We start from the raw sequence: 22,860 nt of genomic DNA, 5'->3' as shown, positions 1-22,860 counted from the left end.
CACCTAAGTAGCTGATGTAGGTCCAAGGAGACTCACTAATGGTCAGGTGGCCTATGAAGAAGTAAAAATTATTTTTACCTCTACTGGGCCATCTGGTTGTGGACCCCCCCCCCCCCAGTATGCAGGACATGGTCATGCAGTGCAGCTGAATAGGGTATGATGATAGGGGATAGATTGGCCGTTAAAGAGTATCAGATTAAATACTACCAAAGAAATCCATTTGACAATTAATGTTCCAGCCTTAAAATTTGAAATCTGTAATGCACATGTTTAATTCTTCACCAAGAGAGCTCTGTATGAAGTCAGCAAACACTTGGCTGAAAGATGTTTACCTGCATTTGGCGGAGGGGACCTGCCAATTGTTCTGTTAGTTTGGGCATTTCACTGGACTGGAAAAGGATGAAAAGAACATCAGTATTTAGTGTTAACATTATTTAATTTCAGAACTGTTTAACTACACAAGTTATTTCGCTGGTGCACTGAAACAAATGGAGGCAAAGCTTGATTGAGTATGCTTATCATCTCCCTAATGATCCTGTGGGGTGTCTTTGAACAAAAAGGTACTCATGCATTAAAACATAAGAACAGCCCCACTGGATCAGGCCATAGGCCCATCTAGTCCAGCTTCCTGTATCTCACAACGGCCCACCAAATGCCCCAGGGAGCACACCAGATAACAAGAGACCTCATTCTGGTGCCCTCCCTTGCATCTGGCCTTCTGACATAGCCAATTTCTAAAATCAGGAGGTTGCACATGTACATCATGGCTTGTAACCCCGTAATGGATTTTTCCTCCAGAAACTTGTCCAATCCCCTTTTAAAGGCACCCAGGCCAGACGCCATCACCACATCCTGTGGCAAGGAGTTCCACATACCAACCATACGCTGAGTAAAGAAATAGTTTCTTTTGTCTGTCCTAACTCTCCCAACACTCAATTTTAGTGGATGTCCCCTGGTTCTGGTGTTATGTGAGAGTGTAAAGAGCATCTCTCTATCCACTCTGTCCATCCCCTGCATAATTTTGTATGTCTCAATCATGTTCCCCCCTCAGGCGTCTCTTTTCTAGGCTGAAGAGGCCCAAACACCGTAGCCTTTCCTCATAAGGAAGGTGCCCCAGCCCAGTAACCATCTTAGTTGCTCTCTTTTGCACCTTTTCCATTTCCACTATGTCTTTTTTGAGATGTGGCGACCAGAACTGGACACAATACTCCAGGTGTGGCCTTACCATCAATTTCTACAATGGCATTATAATATTAGCCGTTTTGTTCTCAATACCTTTTCTAATGATCCCAAGCATAGAATTGGCCTTCTTCACTGCCACGGCACATTGAGTCGACACTTTCATCGACCTGTCCACCACCACCCCAAGATCTCTCTCCTGATCTGTCACAGACAGCTCAGAACCCATCAGCCTATATCTAAAGTTTTGATTTTTTGCCCCAATGCGCATGACCTTACACTTACTGGCATTAAAGCGTATCTGACATTTTGCTGCCCATTCTGCCAGTCTGGAGAGATCCTTCTGGAGCTCCTCACAATCACTTCTGGTCTTTACCACTCGGAAAAGTTTGGTGTCGTCTCCAAACTTTGCCAGCTCACTGCTCAACCCAGTCTCCAGGTCATTTATGAAGAGGTTGGAAAGCACGGGTCCCAGGACAGATCCTTGGGGCACACTGCTTTTCACCTCTCTCCATTGTGAAAATTGCCCATTGACACCCACTCTCTGTTTCCTGGTCTTCAACCAGTTCTCAATCCATGAGAGGACCTGTCCTCTAATTCCCTGACTATGGAGTTTTTTCAGTAGCCTTTCGTGGGGGACCGTGTCAAACGGCTTCTGAAAGTCCAGATATATAATGTCCACGGGTTCTCCCGCATCCACATGCCTGTTGACCTTTTCAAAGAATTCTATAAGGTTTGTGAGGCAAGACTTACCCTTAGAGAAGCCATGCTGATTCCCCCTCAGCAAGGCCTGTTCGTCTATGTGTTTTGAGATTCTATCTTTGATGAGGCATTCCACCATCTTACCCAGTATGGATGTTAGGCTGACCGGCCTATAGTTTCCCGGGTCCCCCCTCTTTCCCTTATTAAAAATAGGCGTGACATTTGCTATCCTCCAATCTTCTGGCACCGTGGCCGTTTTGAGGGACAAGTTGCATACCTTAGTCAATAGATCTGCAACTTCATTCTTCAATTCCTTAATAACTCTTGGGTGGATGCCATCTGGGCCCGGTGACTTATTGATCTTTAATTTATCAATGAGGTCTGAAACATCTTCTCTTTTAACCTCTATCATTATAACCTAACCTCATTAGGTCAGAGTATAGTATATTAAGACAACAACTCGGAACAAAAATAAACACTGCAATTACAACTGAATCACAGAACTTTTAAAAAGTTGTCTGTGTTTGACACAAACTAGTAGCTGCAAATAGTATTGAAAATATTTATAAGCTTTTCTATTAAATATTCAAAGCACTAAGACCTATAACTACTGACAATGTTATTACTAAACTATGCTATTTAACCATAAGTGTTTATATTTTTCTTTCTACAAAAATGTGTTTTCCTATCAAATATTAGCTGGGATGTGGTTGGGATCCACATCCCACATGGTTCCACATGTGCACCAAGACACTTCTAGATGCCACTGCAGCCCCTCACACCCTCAAAATGCCATCTTGTAGGGTCAGGGGGTTCTTTGGAGCAGCAAGAGATGAGGTACAGGGGCAACATGTCTCCAGGCATGCTGGTAACTGCCTTCTGCTTATATGCAGGACTGGAGTACTGTGTTCAGTTCTGGTCACCACATCTTAAAAAGGACATAGTGGAACTAGAAAAGGTGCAGAAGAGAGTGACCAAAATGATTACTGGGCTGGGGCACCTCCCTTATGAGGAAAGACTACTGAAATTAGAGCTCTTTCGTCTAGAAAAGAGGTGCCTGAGGGGGGGACAGGATTGAGACATACAAAATACAGTGGTGCCTCGCAAGACGAAATTAATTCGTTCCGCGAGTCGTTTCATATTGCGAAATTTTCGTCTTGCGAAGCTCGATTTAAAACAAACCAAAATAAAACAAAACAAAAGCAATAAAATTCGTCTTGCGAAGCACGGCCATAGAAAAATTCGTCTTGCTTTCGTCTTGCGAGTTTTTCGTTGCAAGAGGCATTCGTCTTGTGAGGCATCACTGTATGCAGGGGATGGATAGAGTGGATAAGGGATGCTCTTTTCCCTCTCACACAACACCAGAACCAGGGGATAGCCACTAAAATTGAGTGTTGAGAGTTAGGACAGACAAAAAAAATATTTCTTTACCCAGTGTGTAATTAGTCTGTGGAATCCCTTGCCGCAGGATGCGGTGATGGCGTCTTGTTTAGATGCCTTGAAAAGGGGATTGGACAGATTTCTGGAGGAAAACTCCATCACAGGTTACAAGCCATGATGGGTATGTACAGTCTTGCTCATCTCATCATGAGAGCTGGGCAGGAATTTCTTTCTGTCATCTGAATTGGCATTGGATTGCAGTTTTTCTGCCTACTCCAGACTGGTGAGGGAGGGAAGGTATAGTCAGTCAGTTTCATGCATTAAAAATTGGTCACTGTGTTTAATAAAGTGGTACGTGTTAAGTCAAGTGCAGTCTGGTGTCTTCACTGGGAGGTGTGAGGGTAAGTATCTTGTGGTCTTGTGTGCCCCCTGAGGCATCTGGTGGGCTGCTGAGAGATACAGGAAGTTGGACTAGATGGGCCCTGGGCCCGATCCAAAAAGGCTCTTCTTATGTTCTTATGCTGGGATAGTGGAAACGGACAAGGAAACGTTTAGCAGCTTGGAAACAATGTACTTTTATGGTGTTTACAGCAAGTAAACGTTACAACAAAGGAGTTAGACCAGTGGTTCCCAAACTGTGAGCCATGGCTCCCCAGGGAGCCACAGAAACCAGCAAGTTGAGCCACAGAATCCTCATGAAAAACCTGCCATCCTATACAATGTATAGGATTGTAGCTCTAATGGGGAGCTGTGGTTAATGACCCAATAGATCAAGGGAGCTACCAGTTGACAAAGTTTGGGAACCAAACTGTATGAGTTAGACAATATAAAACACTGAGTTAAAATGCAAACATTTTTCACAGTAAATTTCTCTGCTATAAGAGAAATCTTGATAGCTGTGAATGTTATCTAACTTCCTGTGCCACCTACCACTTTCTCTGCCTGCCCTACATTATGTTGCATTTAAAGTTGCCCAGAACTAACTTACCCAGGAAGTGGGCTCTAAAATAAGAAATGGATTTAAGATTATATCAAAACTCACATTTTCTTGAAATACAAAGCAGCTTAGTAAAGCAGTTGCTTGTTCTGAAGACAAGTCATTGAAAAGCCCATTGAACATCATTTCTGTCAGCAACAGTTCATCTGCGCTAAAAAGAGGGAGAAAAACATTACTGGCACTTTTAATGGCTTTCTATTTTAAAATCAATTTTCTGAAAAACTCAAAAGTTTTTGTTAAAAAAGAAAAAAAGGAAAAATAAAAACCTCTAAATCAAAACAATGCTTTGCATAAGTAACCAGAAATTGAAAGAGGAAAAAGAAATGAACATGTCTAGATGTAGTCATAGCTCCTATGAACGGAATAGCAGAGCACTGCAGAGGTCCTGAGAAACAAAACAAGACAGACAAGGGCTAACAGGAACCTGTTTATGATAAACCACTGGGAAACAGATAGACTTACATGATGAGATTTAACTAAAAGCATAGAATCAATATAGTTTATGAATAAAAGCTTAGTTCAACAATCTATGGGGAGGTAAACAAGCACTGGTTATGCCTGACAGAAGACTACATTAGATTATAGTCCAGACTTTAAATATACACTATTGTCAATTCATTTTGTATATTGCTTAATTCTGCAGGACTAAACCAAGATAACTTTTTAAAAAACAAATTCTTGATTTTCTGATGCAACGTTTCGCTTTCCAACCCACTTATTGCAATATAATCAAATGACAACAAAAGATTATATACTGCTATGTAGTCAAAATATTGGAAGACAGCAGCATTTCATATGCTGAATACAAGGCAGGTTCATAAAGTCTTATCAGATTACCAGCAGCACATAAATCTATACAGTGAGTTGCACCCTAAGCATTTACATAGACACACTCTGCCATGCGCAACTTCCCCAAGTGGAAGGAAAGTTGTGTACATGCAAGGGTCTCTGCAAAAAGGACCTGCTGTCATAAAGCACCTCCACTGGGAGGCTCAGGAATCAACCCAGCGCAGAACCACTCTTTTTTAGATCTCACTATTGTTCTACCGATCAAGAATTTTGTATTAGGGAGTCAAATGGAAGATTTACAAATGTCTAGCATACATAAGATATGTCATTCATATTGGCTGAATATTAAACAAATAGAGGAATCCAGAAGAAATGTCTTGAGAAATGTCTCTGGCATGGCATGGGATCCAAACAGCTGCCTTAGGATGAGCACACCCTATCATAAGAACATAAGAACAGCCCCACTGGATCAGGGCATAGGCCCATCTAGTCCAGCTTCCTGTATCTCACAGCGGCCCACCAAATGCCCCAGGGAGCACACCAGATAACAAGAGACCTCATCCTGGTGCCCTCCCCTGCATCTGGCATTCTGACATAACCCATTTCTAAAATCAGGAAGTTGCGCATACACATCATGGCTTTTACCCCATAATGGATTTTTCCTCCAGAAACTTGTCCAATCCCCTTTTAAAGGCGTCTAGGCTAGACGCCAGCACCACATCCTGTGGCAAGGAGTTCCACAGACCGACCACACGCTGAGTAAAGAAATATTTTCTTTTGTCTGTCCTAACCCGCCCAACACTCAATTTTAGTGGATGTCCCCTGGTTCTGGTATTATGTGAGAGTGTAAAGAGCATCTCTCTATCCACTCTGTCCATTCCCTGCATAATTTTGTATGTCTCAATCATGACCCCCCTCAAGCGTCTCTTTTCTAGGCTGAAGAGGCCCAAACGCCGTAGCCTTTCCTCATAAGGAAGGTGCCCCAGCCCCGTAATCATCTTAGTTGCTCTCTTTTGCACCTTTTCCATTTCCACTATTTTTTGAGATGCGGCGACCAGAACTGGACACAATACTCCAGGTGTGGCCTTACCATAGATTTGTACAACAGCATTATAATACTAGCCGTTTTGTTCTGAATACCCTTCCTAATGATCCCAAGCATAGAATTGGCCTTCTTCACTGCTGCCGCACATTGGGTCGACACTTTCATCGACCTGTCCACCACCACCCCAAGATCTCTCTCCTGATCTGTCACAGACAGCTCAGAACCCATCAGCCTATATCTAAAGTTTTGATTTTTTGCCCCAATGTGCATGACTTTACACTTACTGACATTGAAGCGCACCTGCCATTTTGCTGCCCATTCTGCCAGTCTGGAGAGATCCTTCTGGAGCTCCTCACAATCACTTCTGGTCTTCACCACTCGGAAAAGTTTGGTGTCATCTGCAAACTTAGCCACTTCACTGCTCAACCCTGTCTCCAGGTCATTTATGAAGAGGTTGAAAAGCACCGGTCCCAGGACAGATCCTTGGGGCACACTGCTTTTCACCTCTCTCCATTGTGAAAATTGCCCATTGACACCCACTCTCTGCTTCCTGGCCTCCAACCAGTTCTCAGTCCACGAGAGGACCTGTCCTCTAATTCCCTGACTGTGGAGTTTTTTCAGTAGCCTTTGGTGAGGGACCGTGTCAAACGCCTTCTGAAAGTCCAGATATATAACATCCACGGATTCTCCTGCATCCACATGCCTGTTGACCGTATCAAACCGTCTACCATTTCTTTCTCTGAACAACAATTCTATATCCTCCAATACTGCATCACAAACTCCTTAATTTCAAAAGCTGTTTGATATGGGTGGGGGGAGAGGTTCTATTGCTGCAATAAAAAAACCCGAAGCCTCTTGGGAATTGTGCACATTCGTGCTGCCCAGCCTTCAGAAATCAACATTGTTACTAGAGAGAAACTCTTCAATCTTGTGTTTTTAAAATTTTTGACACATATAAATCCAAGATTTTTCTATAGTGTCCAAACTCAAAGTCCATCATAGCAAAACGGGGAAAAAATATGTATACAGAAACTGTGAGACACGCGTATGTTTATTAACTAGGATTTTAAAAAAACACACACAAAAGCAGAAGCATCTTTTACCTGCTGATTTCACAAGCAACTCGTCCTTTCATCTCTATGACGTCTGAAGAGGTTGCAAAACCCAGCCGTCTTAAAACACGTTTACGACACTTGAGCTCATCCATTTGTAATACAGTCCTGGCTTTCTTCAATTCTCTTTTAGCCACTTTAATGTCAATAGCGATCTAAAGTTAAGCAGAAGTATTTGGAGAAAACAGTTTTGATCCTAGTTTTGACAAAGAAGTTGTATTTGGAATGTACAACTTTAATCCTCATGATTTCCAGTCCCACACAACTACTGATATGTTAGTGAAGAGAGTGAACTATGAATTAGGACTTCTCTGGTGTGAATCTTGCCTCTGCCATGAACTCACTAAGGGCCCAATACTATTGGGCTGTTGCACTCTGATGGCACAATGGCCTCGCCAGCATCGCAAACTGATACAATGTTGCACGGAATTGGGCTGTTGCTAGAAATGGCAGCTGCTGCTGCACTACAGCAGCCTGGAAATATGTCCTATGCCAATACATTGGCATGGGAGTGGGAGGGAAGGGGGAAAGAATGGGGATGTGTGTGGTTATTGGTGGCAGTGGCTCCACTGATATCATCCCTGCCTTGTTCTACCTCTCTGACAAAAGAGCTGGTGTAGGTCAAAGTAGATCGACCAGGAAAGTGGATTAAAGTTCCTGTACCTTGACGAGGCCTCCAGGACTGCCTCCCCAAAGGATACAGCACACACACTGTGGGCATGGCTGCACTGGTGGGGGGGGGGAGTTAAGTAGGATTGGGCTATGTGACCTCAGGCAAGCCATTAGCTCTGCTCCCCAGTTACAATATGTGGAATAATAATACTACAACCCTGTAAAGTGTGTAAGAACAATAAATATCAAGGTAACACATGTGAAATGTTTTGCACACTCAGTATTATACAAATGCAAGGTATTATTATTATTAGCATGATCCAAGTCACAGTCCGCCACAGACTGTGGTCACTACTTTAAGATGAACAATCTAAAGCACTCATAAATAAGCTCCACTGGATTCAAAGTGCTTATTCCCAGATTTAGGAAAATCAGGAACTGTCAATTCACAATTCCCCCCTCCAAAAAAACCTTCTAGTTTTCCTGCCAAAAATAATCTAAACATTTTCTAGCCAGTCACTGTATTCACACTGACAAGTCAACCATCTTCCTTAATAGATTCTAGAACAGAGGAAAAAACCCTCAAATTTAAATTATGAAATGTGTAGGCATTCAACATGGTTACTGCTTCAAGTTAACCACCTAAAAAGGCTGCTTCTTACCTGTGCTTTTCTTTCACAAAGTTTGTACACAGTTTCTAAATTTGCGTCGTTGTGAAGAGGATGAGAATACATCCTGTGTTCAAACGCTTCTATTTTTTGGATTACTTTTTTCAGGCCTGGATCTTTGATCCCCATGTCATCAACAGGATCCAGCAAAGGGACTCCATCAGGGAACCGTTTCTGCACTTCCTTAATGAAAAATAAAACACAAAATGTTAAGGTTCTGCATAAATCTTTATTTCAAAAATAGTCTGATTTCGATTGTACCATTGCCTGGAGTAGGTTATTTTCCTTGACTTAAGAAAAGCAAGTTACAGTGGAGATACTTCACCTGTATTGACTTCAACACACTCTGCCTGTTATCAAGAGGTCTCAGGTCTTTGGGTATATAAAGGCGAACACTGCTGATTGCCGACAGAAGATGCACCAAAACAGGAACAACCTATTAAAAACAGAAACTGATCAGCAATCTAAAAATGTGCTCACTGACCCTGGATTGATACATCATATCCCGAGAATAACACTAAATGCTGTTATCTTGTTTTGTTACCAATTTCCTAATACAAACTGTTCATCCAATATAAACTGATCATTCATCATTCTGGCACTTCCCTAAAATCCAAGAGTGTGCGATCCAACCAAGTGATCAGGCTATACACATGCAATTTAATACTACCAGTTATGTTGGCAACCTTCAGTCTCGAAAGACTATGGTATCGCGCTCTGAAAGGTGGTTCTGGAACAGCGTCTAGTGTGGCTGAAAAGGCCGATTCGGGAGTGACAATCCCTTCCACACTGGGAGCAAGTGCAGTCTGTCCCTGGCCTGTCTCCCTGGCTATGGGCCTTCCTTCTTTGCCTCTTAGCCTCAGACTGTTGGCCAAGTGTCTCTTCAAACTGGGAAAGGCCATGTTGCACAGCCTGCCTCCAAGCGGGCCGCTCAGAGGCCAGGGTTTCCCACTTGTTGAGGTCCACTCCTAAGGCCTTCAGATCCCTCTTGCAGATGTCCTTGTATCGCAGCTGTGGTCTACCCGTAGGACGCTTTCCTTGCACGAGTTCTCCATAGAGGAGATCCTTTGGGATCCGGCCATCATCCATTCTCACGACATGACCGAGCCAACGCAGGCGTCTCTGTTTCAGTAGTGCATACATGCTAGGGATTCCAGCACGTTCCAGGACTGTGTTGTTTGGAACCAGTTTGGACGTTTGTTTGGACCAGTTATATGGCCACAAGAACAACAGTGATTTACACTCAGAACAGAGACTTGCCTGCATTTCCCCTTTCTCATCAGGTTTTGCTGGTTTTGCAGCCTCGGTAGCAGAATTTTTCAAGCTCTCTTTGCTGCAGTGCAGGAGGATTTCAGCAACGTAGAGGGGATCCAGTTCACCAGAATTAGGCTATGGTGATAACAAGCAACAAGGTTAGTAAGAGTCTTCTTGAATATCAATAAAGGAAACAAAGTAAGAAGTATGTGACTTCTTACAGCAGAGTACTTCTTTCAGATAAAGATGTGTGAGTTCTTAACTAATAGGAAAAAATATACTTCAACATAAGTTCAGTTACCTCCTTTCATTCTATGTAAAAACTGAAAAATTTCATGAAAATCCCCATTAGCATTTAGGGTGTTGTGGTTATAGGATCTAGATTTCTTTTAATTGTCTAGATATGGCTTTTCATTCCAAAACATAATGGGCTGGTAACAATTCTTTGGTTCTACTTGGGTTCTTTAGTCTCCTATGATCCACAGTTACAAAGATCACAAAGTTTGTGCTCTTCTCTCATTCTACCCCATTCTCCCATACTTTTGGTAGAGAACTGAATCATATCTGAAACCAGCCAGCAAGACTCCTTGACTGAATTAGGGAGTCTCCACTACACCACACTTTCTTGTAATCCTCTCACTTCTAGCCGCTACTCATAAACATGTGTCTCTTGCCAGCCTGAAAGGAGAAGGACCAAAGCTGGTAAAGCAGACGATGTTAGCAACCCTAATTTCTTAGTTTAACATAGCAAAATCTTAAAGCAAATATTTTTACAAAGTAAAAGAAATGGAAACCATCACTACAACTGTGTGTGTTTGATTTGCTGGCAAGTTTCCCTTCCCTGTGATGTAAATGGATCGTCTTTTTCAGGCAAATGAATAGAAAGGTGTAGACTAGAGGGTCTTTCGAGCAGGAAAGCTGGTAGGGCTTGCCAGAGCTTGGATGTTTTTTGTGATAGGGATCAAGAGGACTCCTCAACTCTCGTCCAATTTATTTGTGGTTGCCACTGACTCACTAGTCCCCTGGTATTATTATAGTCTTATTTCAGACTGCAGGTAGGGGGGTTACATATTTGAATGCTTCCCTATCTAAATATTGCTCTGTGATCACAAAACAAGCATAGATAAGAGTGAGCAAAACAGACAAAACATCTCCTCCAATGTATTCATTTTTTTTTTTACTTGCAGGAAGTTTGGTACATGAAAGAACAATACAAAATAGCATTTCCTATCTACAGTCTGAATTAGTACAGTATTCTACCTCCCTATCATCACTTCCCTTTGCTGCACATGTAGATCAGGCCTCAGTCTCACAACGGGCTTTCAGGGCACTCAGAAAAAAGACTCCCTGATAGAATATACCTCCAAAGTCTAGTGAGGGATTGAGCCTCCTCCCTTCCCCAAGTTCTCACACTTGCAGAGGATTTAGGAGATGGACAGAGTCCACTGCAGAGTCATCAAACACAGAGCACTCAGAGCTCTTTCCAATGTGTGGAACAGACAAGGAAAGGGAGGCATCTCCCACTCTGCCCTGGGCTACCAAGTGCAGAGAGTCACCAAAGAGACCTGTGGTCACTGATGATCTGCTGATCACAGTAGTGGACTACCATGACACAGTCAGATAGTTTATCACTGCCAGTGGCTCCTCCATTACATAGCTACAAAACACGGTTAGAGCAAAAGCTGCTTGGCAGAAAACCTAAATTAAAGAGCCAGGATAAAATCACTTCATCAAATAGTACCACCTCAGGACATTTGTGGCCCATTTCCTTCTGAGAAAGAAAAGAGAAGAATTTGCTTAACAGGGCGCAGAACTTGAGAAATATTGTTGGAAAACATTATAAGAATTTCACAGTGTATCACAGATAGTTTTAAGATGCCCAGTTGTAAACAGAAACACATGACTTGTTCTACTATTAGATTACCCAATAATCAAAGTATTTATTCATTAAAAATAGTTGTGAATAATACTATACCGTTCCATTCAAAACATATTTACAGCAGCTGTTTTAATTTATGTTTAAAGATCTCTGTTTATACTTGTGTCATCTGAACTGCATTTGAAAATGCAATCCATATGTGGAAAAGCACCCTTAAGCCAGCATTAAAAACATGTGTTGTTTACTCAAACTTGGAATAGGCTGACATATGCATAAAATACTCCAAGGGCACACAAAGTAACCAACACTAAATTACATCATCAACACCAGTTGCATTCTACAACAAGTAGCCAAGTATGTCATATAGAAATCCTCAAAAAGATGCAATCTCTATTCTTATTTTAAAGTGTGTACTACACGGACCAAATGTCATAGGGCTAAAGTTCGCAATACTTAATTTTATGGCACTGTTACAGAAATGGAAGCCAACCTTCTGACTTTGCACCTTAGTTTATCCCCCCCCCCCAATAGTGTTAAACTTAAAACAAAAAAAGACTTTAAAAAAAAATTGTATGTTGCCGGCAATCTGTCAGTGATGCCCAAATTCCCTTACGAAAAGAAATTCCCAAATTATCAGGGAATCATTATGATAGGCATAAGCTAGCAGAGGTGAAATAAATGCATAGTATTATAATTTAAAAGCATAATTGTATTCATTTTAAAGGAGGTTAGGAGTTCACACAAACTTAAAAGTTACTTATTCTGGAATAAAGCATAAAAAACAGGAACACACAAGATTTTTTTTAAGCAAAATGTCTTTCCTGTACTAAAAGTTGAAATAACAGGCAAGAAGTGGTAAAAACAAGTTGATTTTGCAGAAATGGAAGGAGTTTCTGTTCATATACAGGGAATTTCACCAATTCACCCATTAGTCTCCTAAATCGCACAGTATCCTGCTTCAGAGGATCCCCCTATCCTCAGGAATTATTTGGTTGTGTAGGAAGATACTGCAAGGAGCAGGAAGCAGAACTTGCAAAACAAAGCTGCATACCTTAGATTCACAGTGTTTCTCAAACTGTAAGTTGGGACCCAACAGGAAGGTCGCGAGCCACTTTCCGGTGGGTCCCCATTCATTTCAATGTGTTTTATTTTTATTAGACTTGATGCTAACATGGTATGTGACTGCATTTGGGGAAATGTTACAGATCTGTACTTTTAACAGGTTACTATGTATATGTTTTTAACAATAGTAAATGAACTTGCTCCTGGATAAGTGTGGGTAGGATTGCAGCCTAGAACTGTTAAAAATTTTCCTGCTTGATGATGTCACTTCCAGTCATGACATCACTTCTGGTGGGTCCTGACAGAATCTCATTCTAAAAGTGGGTCTTGGTGCTAAAGGTTTGAGAACCACTGCCTTAGAACATCAAACACTATAAGAAACTAGGCCTTCTACACACTTTCACAAAAGTGAGCATCTTGGTCAGAACAGAAGTATCGTTTTTAACTACCACTAATGTCCACCGAAGCACATATTTACACATCAATGAAAAAGACTACTGGACATTGTTTTACCTTAACATTGGATTTCTTGGAGAAATTTACTACCACTCCCCAGCCAAAATCATCATCTTCATTTTTCACCTGAAGAAACAAACATGAAGCTCATGCATAAAGTTATACAACAGTAAAATATTAAAGTATTACATTTAAATGAGGCGGTATGATGTCAGCTAACTTAATATGAGAAAATGGCTGTCTAGTAGATACATGCTGGGTATTCAGTTTGAGACATTCTGCACTGATTTGCTTAGCAGCGCAAATGCCTATTAGAGGTTGAAGTCTATCAAAGGCACACCATTACGTTGGCCAAATGAAACTGCAATAGAGTGTTTTGAAATTTTTTTTAAGCTAGTATGGTGAACAGGACCGTCTAATAAATCCTCTGTGCATAAAATGCAGCTAATCTGGCTCAGGAGATGTTTGCAGCTCCATTTTTATACTGCCTGTACCTACACATCCTCTGGTAAGACATAAGTTAGGATGTGCACTGTCAGCACCAGCATGGCTGCATCCATAAAATAATGGGCCAGCCCGAAAGCACCAGCACTCTCCTGGAATCTGCTGTCAACTCTCCATTGGACAAGTTCATCCACCTGACCACAGCCACGGGTGGTCCAGGAACCTGGGTTGGAGGTTCCTACTTGTAGAATAGTGAATAGAGGAGGCAGAATCTCAATTTCCTAGATTCTAATCTTATACTTATTTTTTACTACTTAAATTTTTTCCTTTTAATCAACTATTTTTTTTTTTTTAAAAACTCATCATCCTGTTTCATCCAGACCAGAACAGAAAACAATTTGCTCTCTTACAGATCACTCATGTTAATGCTACAAGTCTCGTGTACATTGCACATGCGTGCACAGAAAGTGGAGTGGACTAGCCAGGTTAGTGGGTCCCCAGATGCTTCTACGTCTGTAGGAGATGGGAAGATGGATGTGGAAAGACACCCTTTTATTTTGGCTTCCCTTCCTATGGGTCTGTTTCTGTCAAGGTGGCTGCATCTGTAACAGCCACCCCATGAGATATCCAAGGGTATGTAGGAAGTTTACGAGAATGGGTTGCGTGTTTCTTACTTCCCATACTGTGAACTGCGGCAGCTTCAATAGATCATCACAGCTAAACGGGTTTTTTTCCAGTTTTTAAGAAAAAAAATGATACGCATGGTAATCTCTATGTAACTGCTTGTCAAAACCCACAGCTGCAGAACCCCAATTTTAGAACTGCATACAGAGCAAAAAGAAGAAACTAATGTTAAAAAGTTGCTTAACAGAATGCACATTTCAAATGACACAAGATGAAAAATACAACTTACTTTTACCAGCCTGCCAGGTTGCAAAAATGGTAAGCAGTACTTTGGCTTGTGAATGTACTCTTCTATTTCTTTACCCAGTTTAGCAAGTTGTTGCCTGATTTTATAATAGATTACCACATTTTCCTCATTTGGAATGTCGATCTCATTGTACTGTTGTTCCAATTTATTTACCTCTGCAAATAATTTTGAAAAACTGATTATATCAAACAAATTCTCCTTCCATATACTCTTATAATGCTTAATAATAGATTTGATGCCTACATTTGTACCCAAAATAAAAAATGTGGAAATAAGATGAAATAATTCACGTGGGGGGAGAAGAAAAAGGTACCCACTCTGATCCAATAGCCTATTACTTTGATCCAGAGGCACATTTAATTGGAAAGGATTGAAATAATAATAATAATAATAAGAGATTGGAGAGGCACAAAGAGCGTGAAGGAATGGGGGGAGAAATGAAGACAAAGAGTTAAAGACAGGGGAAAACAATGGAACACAGTAAGATATGGAGAAGGAAAACTGGAATGAAACAGAAAGAAAGAGGGAAAAGTATAGAAAGACACAAAACAAGGGGCAGATTGAACAGAGAAAAACAGGAATACAAAACAGAAAAACACCTGCAGAAAGGTGGGACAAACAAGTACAATTAATAGAAGTCAACAAAAATTATTTTAAGGGCTGGTTAGATGCGGCAGCATCTTGTTGCAACCCCTTCTTGTTTACTAAGAATGATCCAAATGATCTTCTTTAACACAAGTGCAGCAAGGTAGCTGCTCATAGAAATAGCATAAGGTTCTAGCAACATGACAATAGTTTACGCTTTACTAGAAATAGGCCCTGGCCTTACAGCAAAAGTGGCACAGGCTTCACTCCCAGGACTGAAACACTCACCTGTCATAGACAGGCAGCTTTTACACAAGATTCAGAAGTCATCCACTGGCTTGCAAGTAACATTACAAGGTATCAGGCATACAGGCATTTCAGGGATCACAAAACTGCAAGTCAGGAGCAAGCTATCCCTTTGAAGACTCATTCAGTTGCGATTAGTTGCCTAGGGATCTGAAGAACCAAACCAGCTAGTTCTGCATGTCCAGAGGGCTTGTATTTCTTGAACAGTAGCATCATGTGTCACATGGCAAATCCTTTTTGAAAGTAAGAGCACTTTCAGAAGTGGTTTGTGGTTTAACATGGAGGCCTGGTCACTGTCAAACACGGTTCCTGCCAACTAAAAATTTATTAACTAACAGGTTAACTGGCTCTGTAGAAAACACTGCAAGCCAGCCCTCAGAGTACACAAACTAGCAGATAATTCACTATACATTTCATATCACACTTACTTTCAACTACTCCTGGAATAGCTCTGTAATGCTGGAACTGGTAAAATGATTTCTCCAACATATATTCTGGGTTAATTTCTTCCACACGCAGCAAGTTTAATACCATATTGTATGTCAAATGGAAAGCACTATTTAGAGGGTCAGCAGATCCCTAAAACAGAAAAAGGAATTAGCAGATGTAGGCAGTACTGTGTAAAGGATCTGAAAAGTTTTACCTTGGGACTCCAGCTGGAAGCCTCACATTTTGTCTCTAACGTTTACATACTCTATTAAGCAGGGGTGCCCAAACCTCGGCCCACAGGCCATTTGCAGCCCTCAGGGACCCCTAATCCAGCCTGAAGGGAGCCCCCAGTCTCCAGTGAGCCTCTGGCTCTAGATACTTGCTGGAGCCCACTCTGGTCTGCAACTGCCTAACACATGCCGCAGGCCAAGTTTATGCAAGACCTTTAATAGGATTTGAGCTACCACAAGACCCTTGAAGGTCTTATGATAGCTCAAGGCCTATAAAAGGCCTTGGGCAAAGTGAGGCGAGTGACAGCAGCAGGGGAGAGCCCTACACCACGGCGGTTCTCCACAGTGACTGCTGCGTGGTGCTCTCTGTTGCTGCCACCAGCCATCCCTACACCAGGGCCACCACCAGCGAGCCAAACAGTGCAGTTGCTGCTACTTTGCACCCTTCACAGTGACCACTGCTTCATGCCCCCTTGCAGAGGGACTGAGGGGAGCACAAGAGCAAAGAGAGAGCCCTCCACCACGGACACCACACTGTACAATTTGTAAGTGCCTGGTGCCTCCCATTTTGTCCTTTGATGCTTTTATTTTGTTTATTCTGCTCTCAGGTGGGGAGGAGTGGGGGTTAAGCGGGAGGGCAGCATGGCTTCACATCTGTGTGTTCCTTTCTTTTTAAAAAAACTTGGTAGTACCTGGTGTTCCCCATTGCGTCCCATGGTGATGCTCATTTTATCCCAGATTACACAGGCCAACACACATTTTGCTTCCTTAAACGTTACACCCATTTCTGGGTATATTTGGGGTGCTAATTCCAAAAATGGCATCCGTTTTGCCCTATCATGTCTAATTTTGGAGATATAGTATAGCCTCTTTAGTGAATGGTTCAAGCAGCTTCCTCATGAGGAAACCTACACCATGGCTTCCTCATGAGGAAGCTGCTTGAACCATTCACTAATGAGGCTAAACTATAAATCCAAAACTAGACGTGATAGGGCAAAATAGATGCCATTTTTGGAATCAGCACCCCAAATTCATATCAAACCACTATAAAGTTTGGGAAAAACTTTTCTGACCCTCAGTTTTGTAGGCCTGTGTTAACTGCTTTTACTTTTCTTCTGCTCTCTCTGGTGGGATGGGGGTTTGGGCAACACAGCTTCATACTGGGTTTCCCTTTTCGGTTTGGAAAATATTACAAATCCCTGGTGTTTCCCATTTCATCCCACAAATATACCTGCTTTTATTTTTTTATTCTGCTGTCTGCGGTAGAGTAGGCAGCATGGCTTCATTCTGGTTTTCCCTTTTCTATTTGGAAAAATATTAGAAGTCCTTGGTGTATTTATTTAAATTTTAAAATTTATTAATTTATTTTTCGGGCCCTTGACACTGTGCCAGATATATGATGTGACCCTCATGTCAAAAAGTTTGGACACCCCTATATTATACTAAACATGACATGTTTAATAAAAGTTGTAAAGTATCCCAGGATGTTCGTTCAAGACAGGTCTAAGAGTTAGAGGGAGAAAGAGATCGCCATCAGGGAAGATGAAAGCTCTACTCACAAATTCTCTGTAGTTGATGGACACGTACACATATATTACAGAGTGGACATCCGTAGACTTGATGGCTAAAGCTGGAGATCACCAGCTGTCTACCCTATTGTAATCTGGATTCAGTTAAAGACTGGACCACTTAAAAAATTCTAGTTTTTTTAGAATTAAAACCACACCCATGGAGCTCACAGAATTAGCTTCAAGGAAAATCTCCCCCCCTCCTCAACCTAATCAAGCAGCGGTTTTGCAAGGGTAAACAGATGGAAGAGAGGCATGTGCTTGTGTGCAGTCAAGAGGAACATGCACATTACCCTGGGCTTGGGAGAAGGGTAGAATAATAACTGCAATAACTGTTTAAGAACTGCCACTGTTCCTTTATCTTATCTACAAATATGTCTGACATGCTTCTTTTGGAAACACTGAACACAAATAAATTTTGAACAACCACCACCACCTAAAGATCCCCTCTGGTAGAGTGCATGTAATAATAATAATAATAACTACTTTATTTTTACCCCGCCTTTCTCCCCGAAGGGACTCAAGGAGGCTTACAACAGGTTAAAAACAGATTAAACAACATAATTAAAAAAACAGATTAACAACATAATTTAAAAAACAGATAAAAGTATATTAACACATATCATAAAAACAGTAGTCAGATAACAAGTAGTAAAAAGGTAAAAAGAGCATAGAGCAGCAAGTCATAAAAGAATCAGGCCTGTAAAAAATTAAAAGATGTTGAAAAGATGTTAAAAAGGCCGAGAACTCAGAAGGCTTGTTTAAACAGAAGGGTCTTCAGGCTTCGCCGAAAAGTCTCAAGAGAGGGAGCCATTCTTAAGTCAAGGGGAAGGGAATATTTTATTATTCTTATTATTTATAAGTAGATTATAAGTTATTTATATTAATTATCTATAGATTTAAGAACATATAGCTAGATTCTCTATCCACTGGGAGCATATAATATTCTGATGAATTGTTTCATTTTAAGTGTGCCTGCAATAATTACTGCACCAAAGCGCTGAACACGCTGACTCCTCTTGAACTGCCCTGGTGGCCCTCCAGCTGAGTCCTTCATGCCAGACTCTGGTTGACAGGTCATGTCCTTCAACAAACTAAGGTCTATTAAGTTTTCCAAACCCTGCCCACACATGTGGATGTTTGGAAACACATTGTGAATGAGCTTGATGTAAAACCAACAGAGAGCCTGCAATTAAGTCTGTGTGTTCAGTTGATGTTTATACATGGACTCTATACAGCTGGACAGATTCCACTCCAGCAGCGTATTTGAGGGCATGCATCTCTGTCTTGTCATAAACAGTGAGGTCAGAGAATGAATTTCAATGAGAAATTAGCTTCAGGAGTAAATACTGTAAAATATAGGTTCTCCTTCTGGGAAGACACAGAAAAAATGGGAGTATACACATCAAAGAGATGCTTTCATCAGAAAATATTCACATACATTCTTCAGGACAGTGTTCTTCAACCTGTGGGTCACGAAACCAACGGGGTCAAGAAGCCTCATCTTGGGGGTTATGGTAACCTTTCAGAGCCTGTGCAAGAGAGGGTTTGGATCCAATCCAATAAATGGTTCTGCCTTATCAAAACTGAGTTCTTGATATAATCCTGCACAGCCTTTTCTTGCTGTCTTGCTCAGGTTGCTACCTCACAGGGTTGTTGTGAAGGTACAAGAGGTAGGGAAAGTGGGCAAGGGGTGACTGGGTCCTGGGAGGGGCAGGTGGGATCGGCAGTGAGCCCCCAGTTTCATACTTTAAACTAACTTATTTATTTGGGTCATGGCACAAAAATGGTTGAAGACCACTGCTTTAGGAAAATGACCAACTGTCTAAAGCAGAAGCATTTCTCATAAAGGTATGTGAGATGTGTAATGAAGTTAAAATCCTAAAGGCACAAACTCCTATCTCTTACAGGTAGCAAAAAATTGTACAGAAATATGTTCAGGATTCCAATCTACATAATGACACTTTCAACTGAATTGGTATTATTCTGAACTAAGGTGCTAGAAACAAGAGCCTGCAAAAGCTAATGGAGAGATTTACAAATTACTGGGAATCTGGGAACTTCAGGAACACAAATACACTGTAACCTTAGTACTGAGCAGCAGCAGCAGTCGCACCCAATCTGCCATCAAGAGACAGACGGGGGCACAACAGTGACTCAGTACAGGGTTTTGCCCCATCGTTCCCCAGCAATCTGGCACTAGCACTGCAAACAATACTAAATATATTGCACAACGGTGCTCCCAAAGAAAAGATTGGATGGGCAGCCCAACTCTGAGCTGCCCGGAGCTCCCGGACCCGGCGGCTCCATGGAGGACTCCCGCCAGATCCTGCACCTCCCACGCTACCGCGGGAGGCTCCTCGGGAGAAAGGGACATTCGTCCCCTTCCCCCAAGTAAGGGAAGCAGCCTTGCAATGGAGCTACTCACTTTAGCGGCGACCTTTTGGTAAAGGCGCTTGTGTAGGATGAGCAGCCCTGCCCAAGCACCCTGCTGCGGATCCACCTCTCCCCCTGACATGGCTCCCCCACGCCCCCAGCCACACCTCCTCCCTCCCCGGAACACCTCCCCCACACCCCAGCCACGCCCCCATATCCTGTTCCGAAGCCCAGAGGTCCAGGAGACTGCTGAGCCACGGAACGCGGGGACCCGCCGTGTGCTGGCTGGAGCCGGGTTAGCTCCAGCAGGAGCCCGGTGGTAAGCCCCGCAAACGTGCCTTACAGACCACGCCACAGACCTCAGGATCAGGCTCCAAAGCTGCTACAGTTAACTAGTGTTTGGAAAACAAGATTTCATATCATGCTCCATATGTAGTTTAGAAATATTCAGTCAGCTACTACCTTTAGAAGCTGTTTTCCAATGGTTGGGCTCATTTTCTCATCCACCATAAGAATTACTATCCCCCTATCATCCATGCCTCGACGTCCAGCACGACCAGACATCTGAATGTATTCACCTGAGGAGATCTGAAAGCATGTCAAAATTAGGCAATAATAAAATAATAATGATGATATTTATTACACCACCTGTAACTAAGAACAGTATAAAAAGAGCTGAGTAAGACAGGTCCTGCCTACAGGTTCTTAGCTATAGAAGAGATAAAAAAAGAAGAAATAGGAAGTAGGATGGAAAGGCGGGAAGAGAGTACGTTTTAAAGTTAAATACAGGAAGTGGTGGGCCTGTCAGAAGAAAAAGAATTCCAAAGAAAGAGCATTGTGAGAGAGAAGTAGTGAAGACAGAAAAAAGCAGACTTAAATGTTTGAAATAAGTAGAGACAAGGAAATGAATAAGAGATCAAAGATAAACTGAAGCAAGAGAATGTAGTCATCTTTGGAATCAGCAACAGTAGCATACTTGCAGTTAGATACTATGTTCCAAGTTCTTTAGTTAAACTGCTTGTGGTGCTCATAAGCAACTGTGTATGCCCTTCATTACACATCAGGTCCTCCTGCCTTTCCAATATGGCTCATGTACAGCGTAATAATTTGCTTACCCATCTGAAATCTTTCCCATCAAATTTTCTGGCACTTGTGAACAGCACTGTCCTTGCTGGCATGTTAATTCCCATAGCAAAAGTCTCAGTTGCAAATAAGGCCTAGGTCAACATAGTAATGAATAAAAACAAAGGAAGCCTGTTGAGGTATTTTAAAATAATCAGACAGTATTAGATAATATTCTCTCAAGTTAAATCCCTGCTTCACAGAAACAAGCAACTAGAGGCTAAAGGCTAAATCCAATTCCTTGAGCCTTGCAATCTAGTCTGCAGCATAGCCTTGGATCACAAGAATACCTCTTTATTAATAGCTAAGTTATTCCACAAAAGCCAAGACATAGGTAAAGGGGCTGCTTAAGACAAATCCAGCACCGAAGGCAACCTAGGCTGTTAAATGAGTGTTCAAGAGCTGTTTGCCCTCTTTGGCTTGCCCTGCTTCGGAAAAAGTTGCTAATAAGGGGAACGGCTCTGGCAAAAACTTCTGTTCCTCTCTACACCAAGGAGACAGTTGTTAAAAAGCCCTCTGTCTTCTCTACATTCCTGTGGGATTAAGTCAGTGAGAATGTTGTTGGCCCTTCCACTCTTGGCTCAATTTAAAATTTGAAAAATGTGTTGCCAGCCAGGGCTCTACTGTATAATTCACCTGAAGCACACATCATCTTAGATCAGGAATGAATATTCTGCCCACGAGACCATATGAGAAAACTCAGAAAGCAACCCTGATAAAATCCCATGAAACAACAAGAAATCAAACACTGTTAAAGCCAATTAGGTAAGAGAAGTCACATGCCACATCGTGAGGCAAGGACTATTTTTAATCTAGTACTACAGATTAAAGTAGCGATTTTTGCAGGAAAAACCACCCTATGTGTAAAGACAATTACAAAATTGCTAATATATACCTACTAGATGGAAAGGTAGTACATACCTTTATCAGTCCCTCAGAGAAAAGGATTTCTATGGTCTCCTTTAAAATGGGAAGCAAGCCCCCATGGTGGATTCCAATACCTCGCTTCAGAAGTGGAAGCACATGCTCAACCTGTGAATACACATGAATGCATATTTTACCTCAAAAGAATAAAATAGGGGTATTTTAATACATGTAAGACAAGTGTATAAGTCTGCCTTGATGCCTGTGGGAAACAATCATTTTCTCCAGGCTAAGGTAGAAAGATCAACAAAAACTGGTGGCACTTTTTCAAGCTAACAGTGCAATCCTCAACACCAGTGTTTCCCAAACTGTGGGTCAGGACCTGATAGTTGGTGGGCCGTGCAACCGACAAGCTGATAGCTAACAAAGAAAATGTATTGAGCCCTATGAAAGGGGCAACTGAGCCACTCTCTTTCTGCAACCCACTTCCGCAACCCTCTTTGCCTGGGCCACCAATGAGTTGATCATCCCTCTCTTTTGTCTCTGATGGTGATTAAAGGATGAATGTTTCACAGGCACTGGAACAATTTAATTCAAGTATCAAAGAGATAAAAAGAAATACAAAAATACTGTAAACAATATGAACAAAAAGGAGGAGACTTTGAGCACCAGCAATGCTTGGCTACCAGCCTTTATAAATGCTAGGATCCAGGAATTTGGAACAGGAAAAGAACTGGGTTGAGGAAATAAAGTACATAGTCCTTTAAGGAACATACGGTGAACAATAAGATAGTGACTGTTATTGTCAGTTGCTCTGGGGTGAGAGGAACAGTCTGGGGTTCTGACATCTAGTCCTTTGAAAATGACCAC

At 41.8% G+C, this 22,860-nt stretch overlaps 1 protein-coding gene across 1 annotated transcript in view; it reads right to left on the bottom strand.

Annotated features, from left to right (window-relative positions):
* Positions 1 to 22,860, bottom strand: part of MTREX (Mtr4 exosome RNA helicase) — a 45,631-nt gene that overhangs the window by 6,784 nt on the left and 15,987 nt on the right. Inside the window, exons 13-24 of the mRNA XM_066614561.1 lie at positions 22,048 to 22,158; positions 21,120 to 21,221; positions 20,467 to 20,592; positions 15,830 to 15,980; positions 14,493 to 14,665; positions 13,193 to 13,261; positions 9,745 to 9,873; positions 8,810 to 8,920; positions 8,479 to 8,667; positions 7,196 to 7,359; positions 4,304 to 4,409; positions 333 to 389 (exon numbers count right to left, since the gene is read on the bottom strand). Of these exons, the coding sequence (XP_066470658.1) occupies positions 333 to 389; positions 4,304 to 4,409; positions 7,196 to 7,359; positions 8,479 to 8,667; positions 8,810 to 8,920; positions 9,745 to 9,873; positions 13,193 to 13,261; positions 14,493 to 14,665; positions 15,830 to 15,980; positions 20,467 to 20,592; positions 21,120 to 21,221; positions 22,048 to 22,158 (1,488 nt within the window). The remainder of the gene's footprint in view (positions 1 to 332; positions 390 to 4,303; positions 4,410 to 7,195; positions 7,360 to 8,478; positions 8,668 to 8,809; positions 8,921 to 9,744; positions 9,874 to 13,192; positions 13,262 to 14,492; positions 14,666 to 15,829; positions 15,981 to 20,466; positions 20,593 to 21,119; positions 21,222 to 22,047; positions 22,159 to 22,860) is intronic.

This window comes from Tiliqua scincoides, chromosome 2 (genome assembly GCF_035046505.1).
Source record: "Tiliqua scincoides isolate rTilSci1 chromosome 2, rTilSci1.hap2, whole genome shotgun sequence".
In the NCBI taxonomy this organism is placed as follows: domain Eukaryota; kingdom Metazoa; phylum Chordata; class Lepidosauria; order Squamata; family Scincidae; genus Tiliqua; species Tiliqua scincoides.
This window is presented reverse-complemented; position numbering and strand designations above follow the sequence as displayed.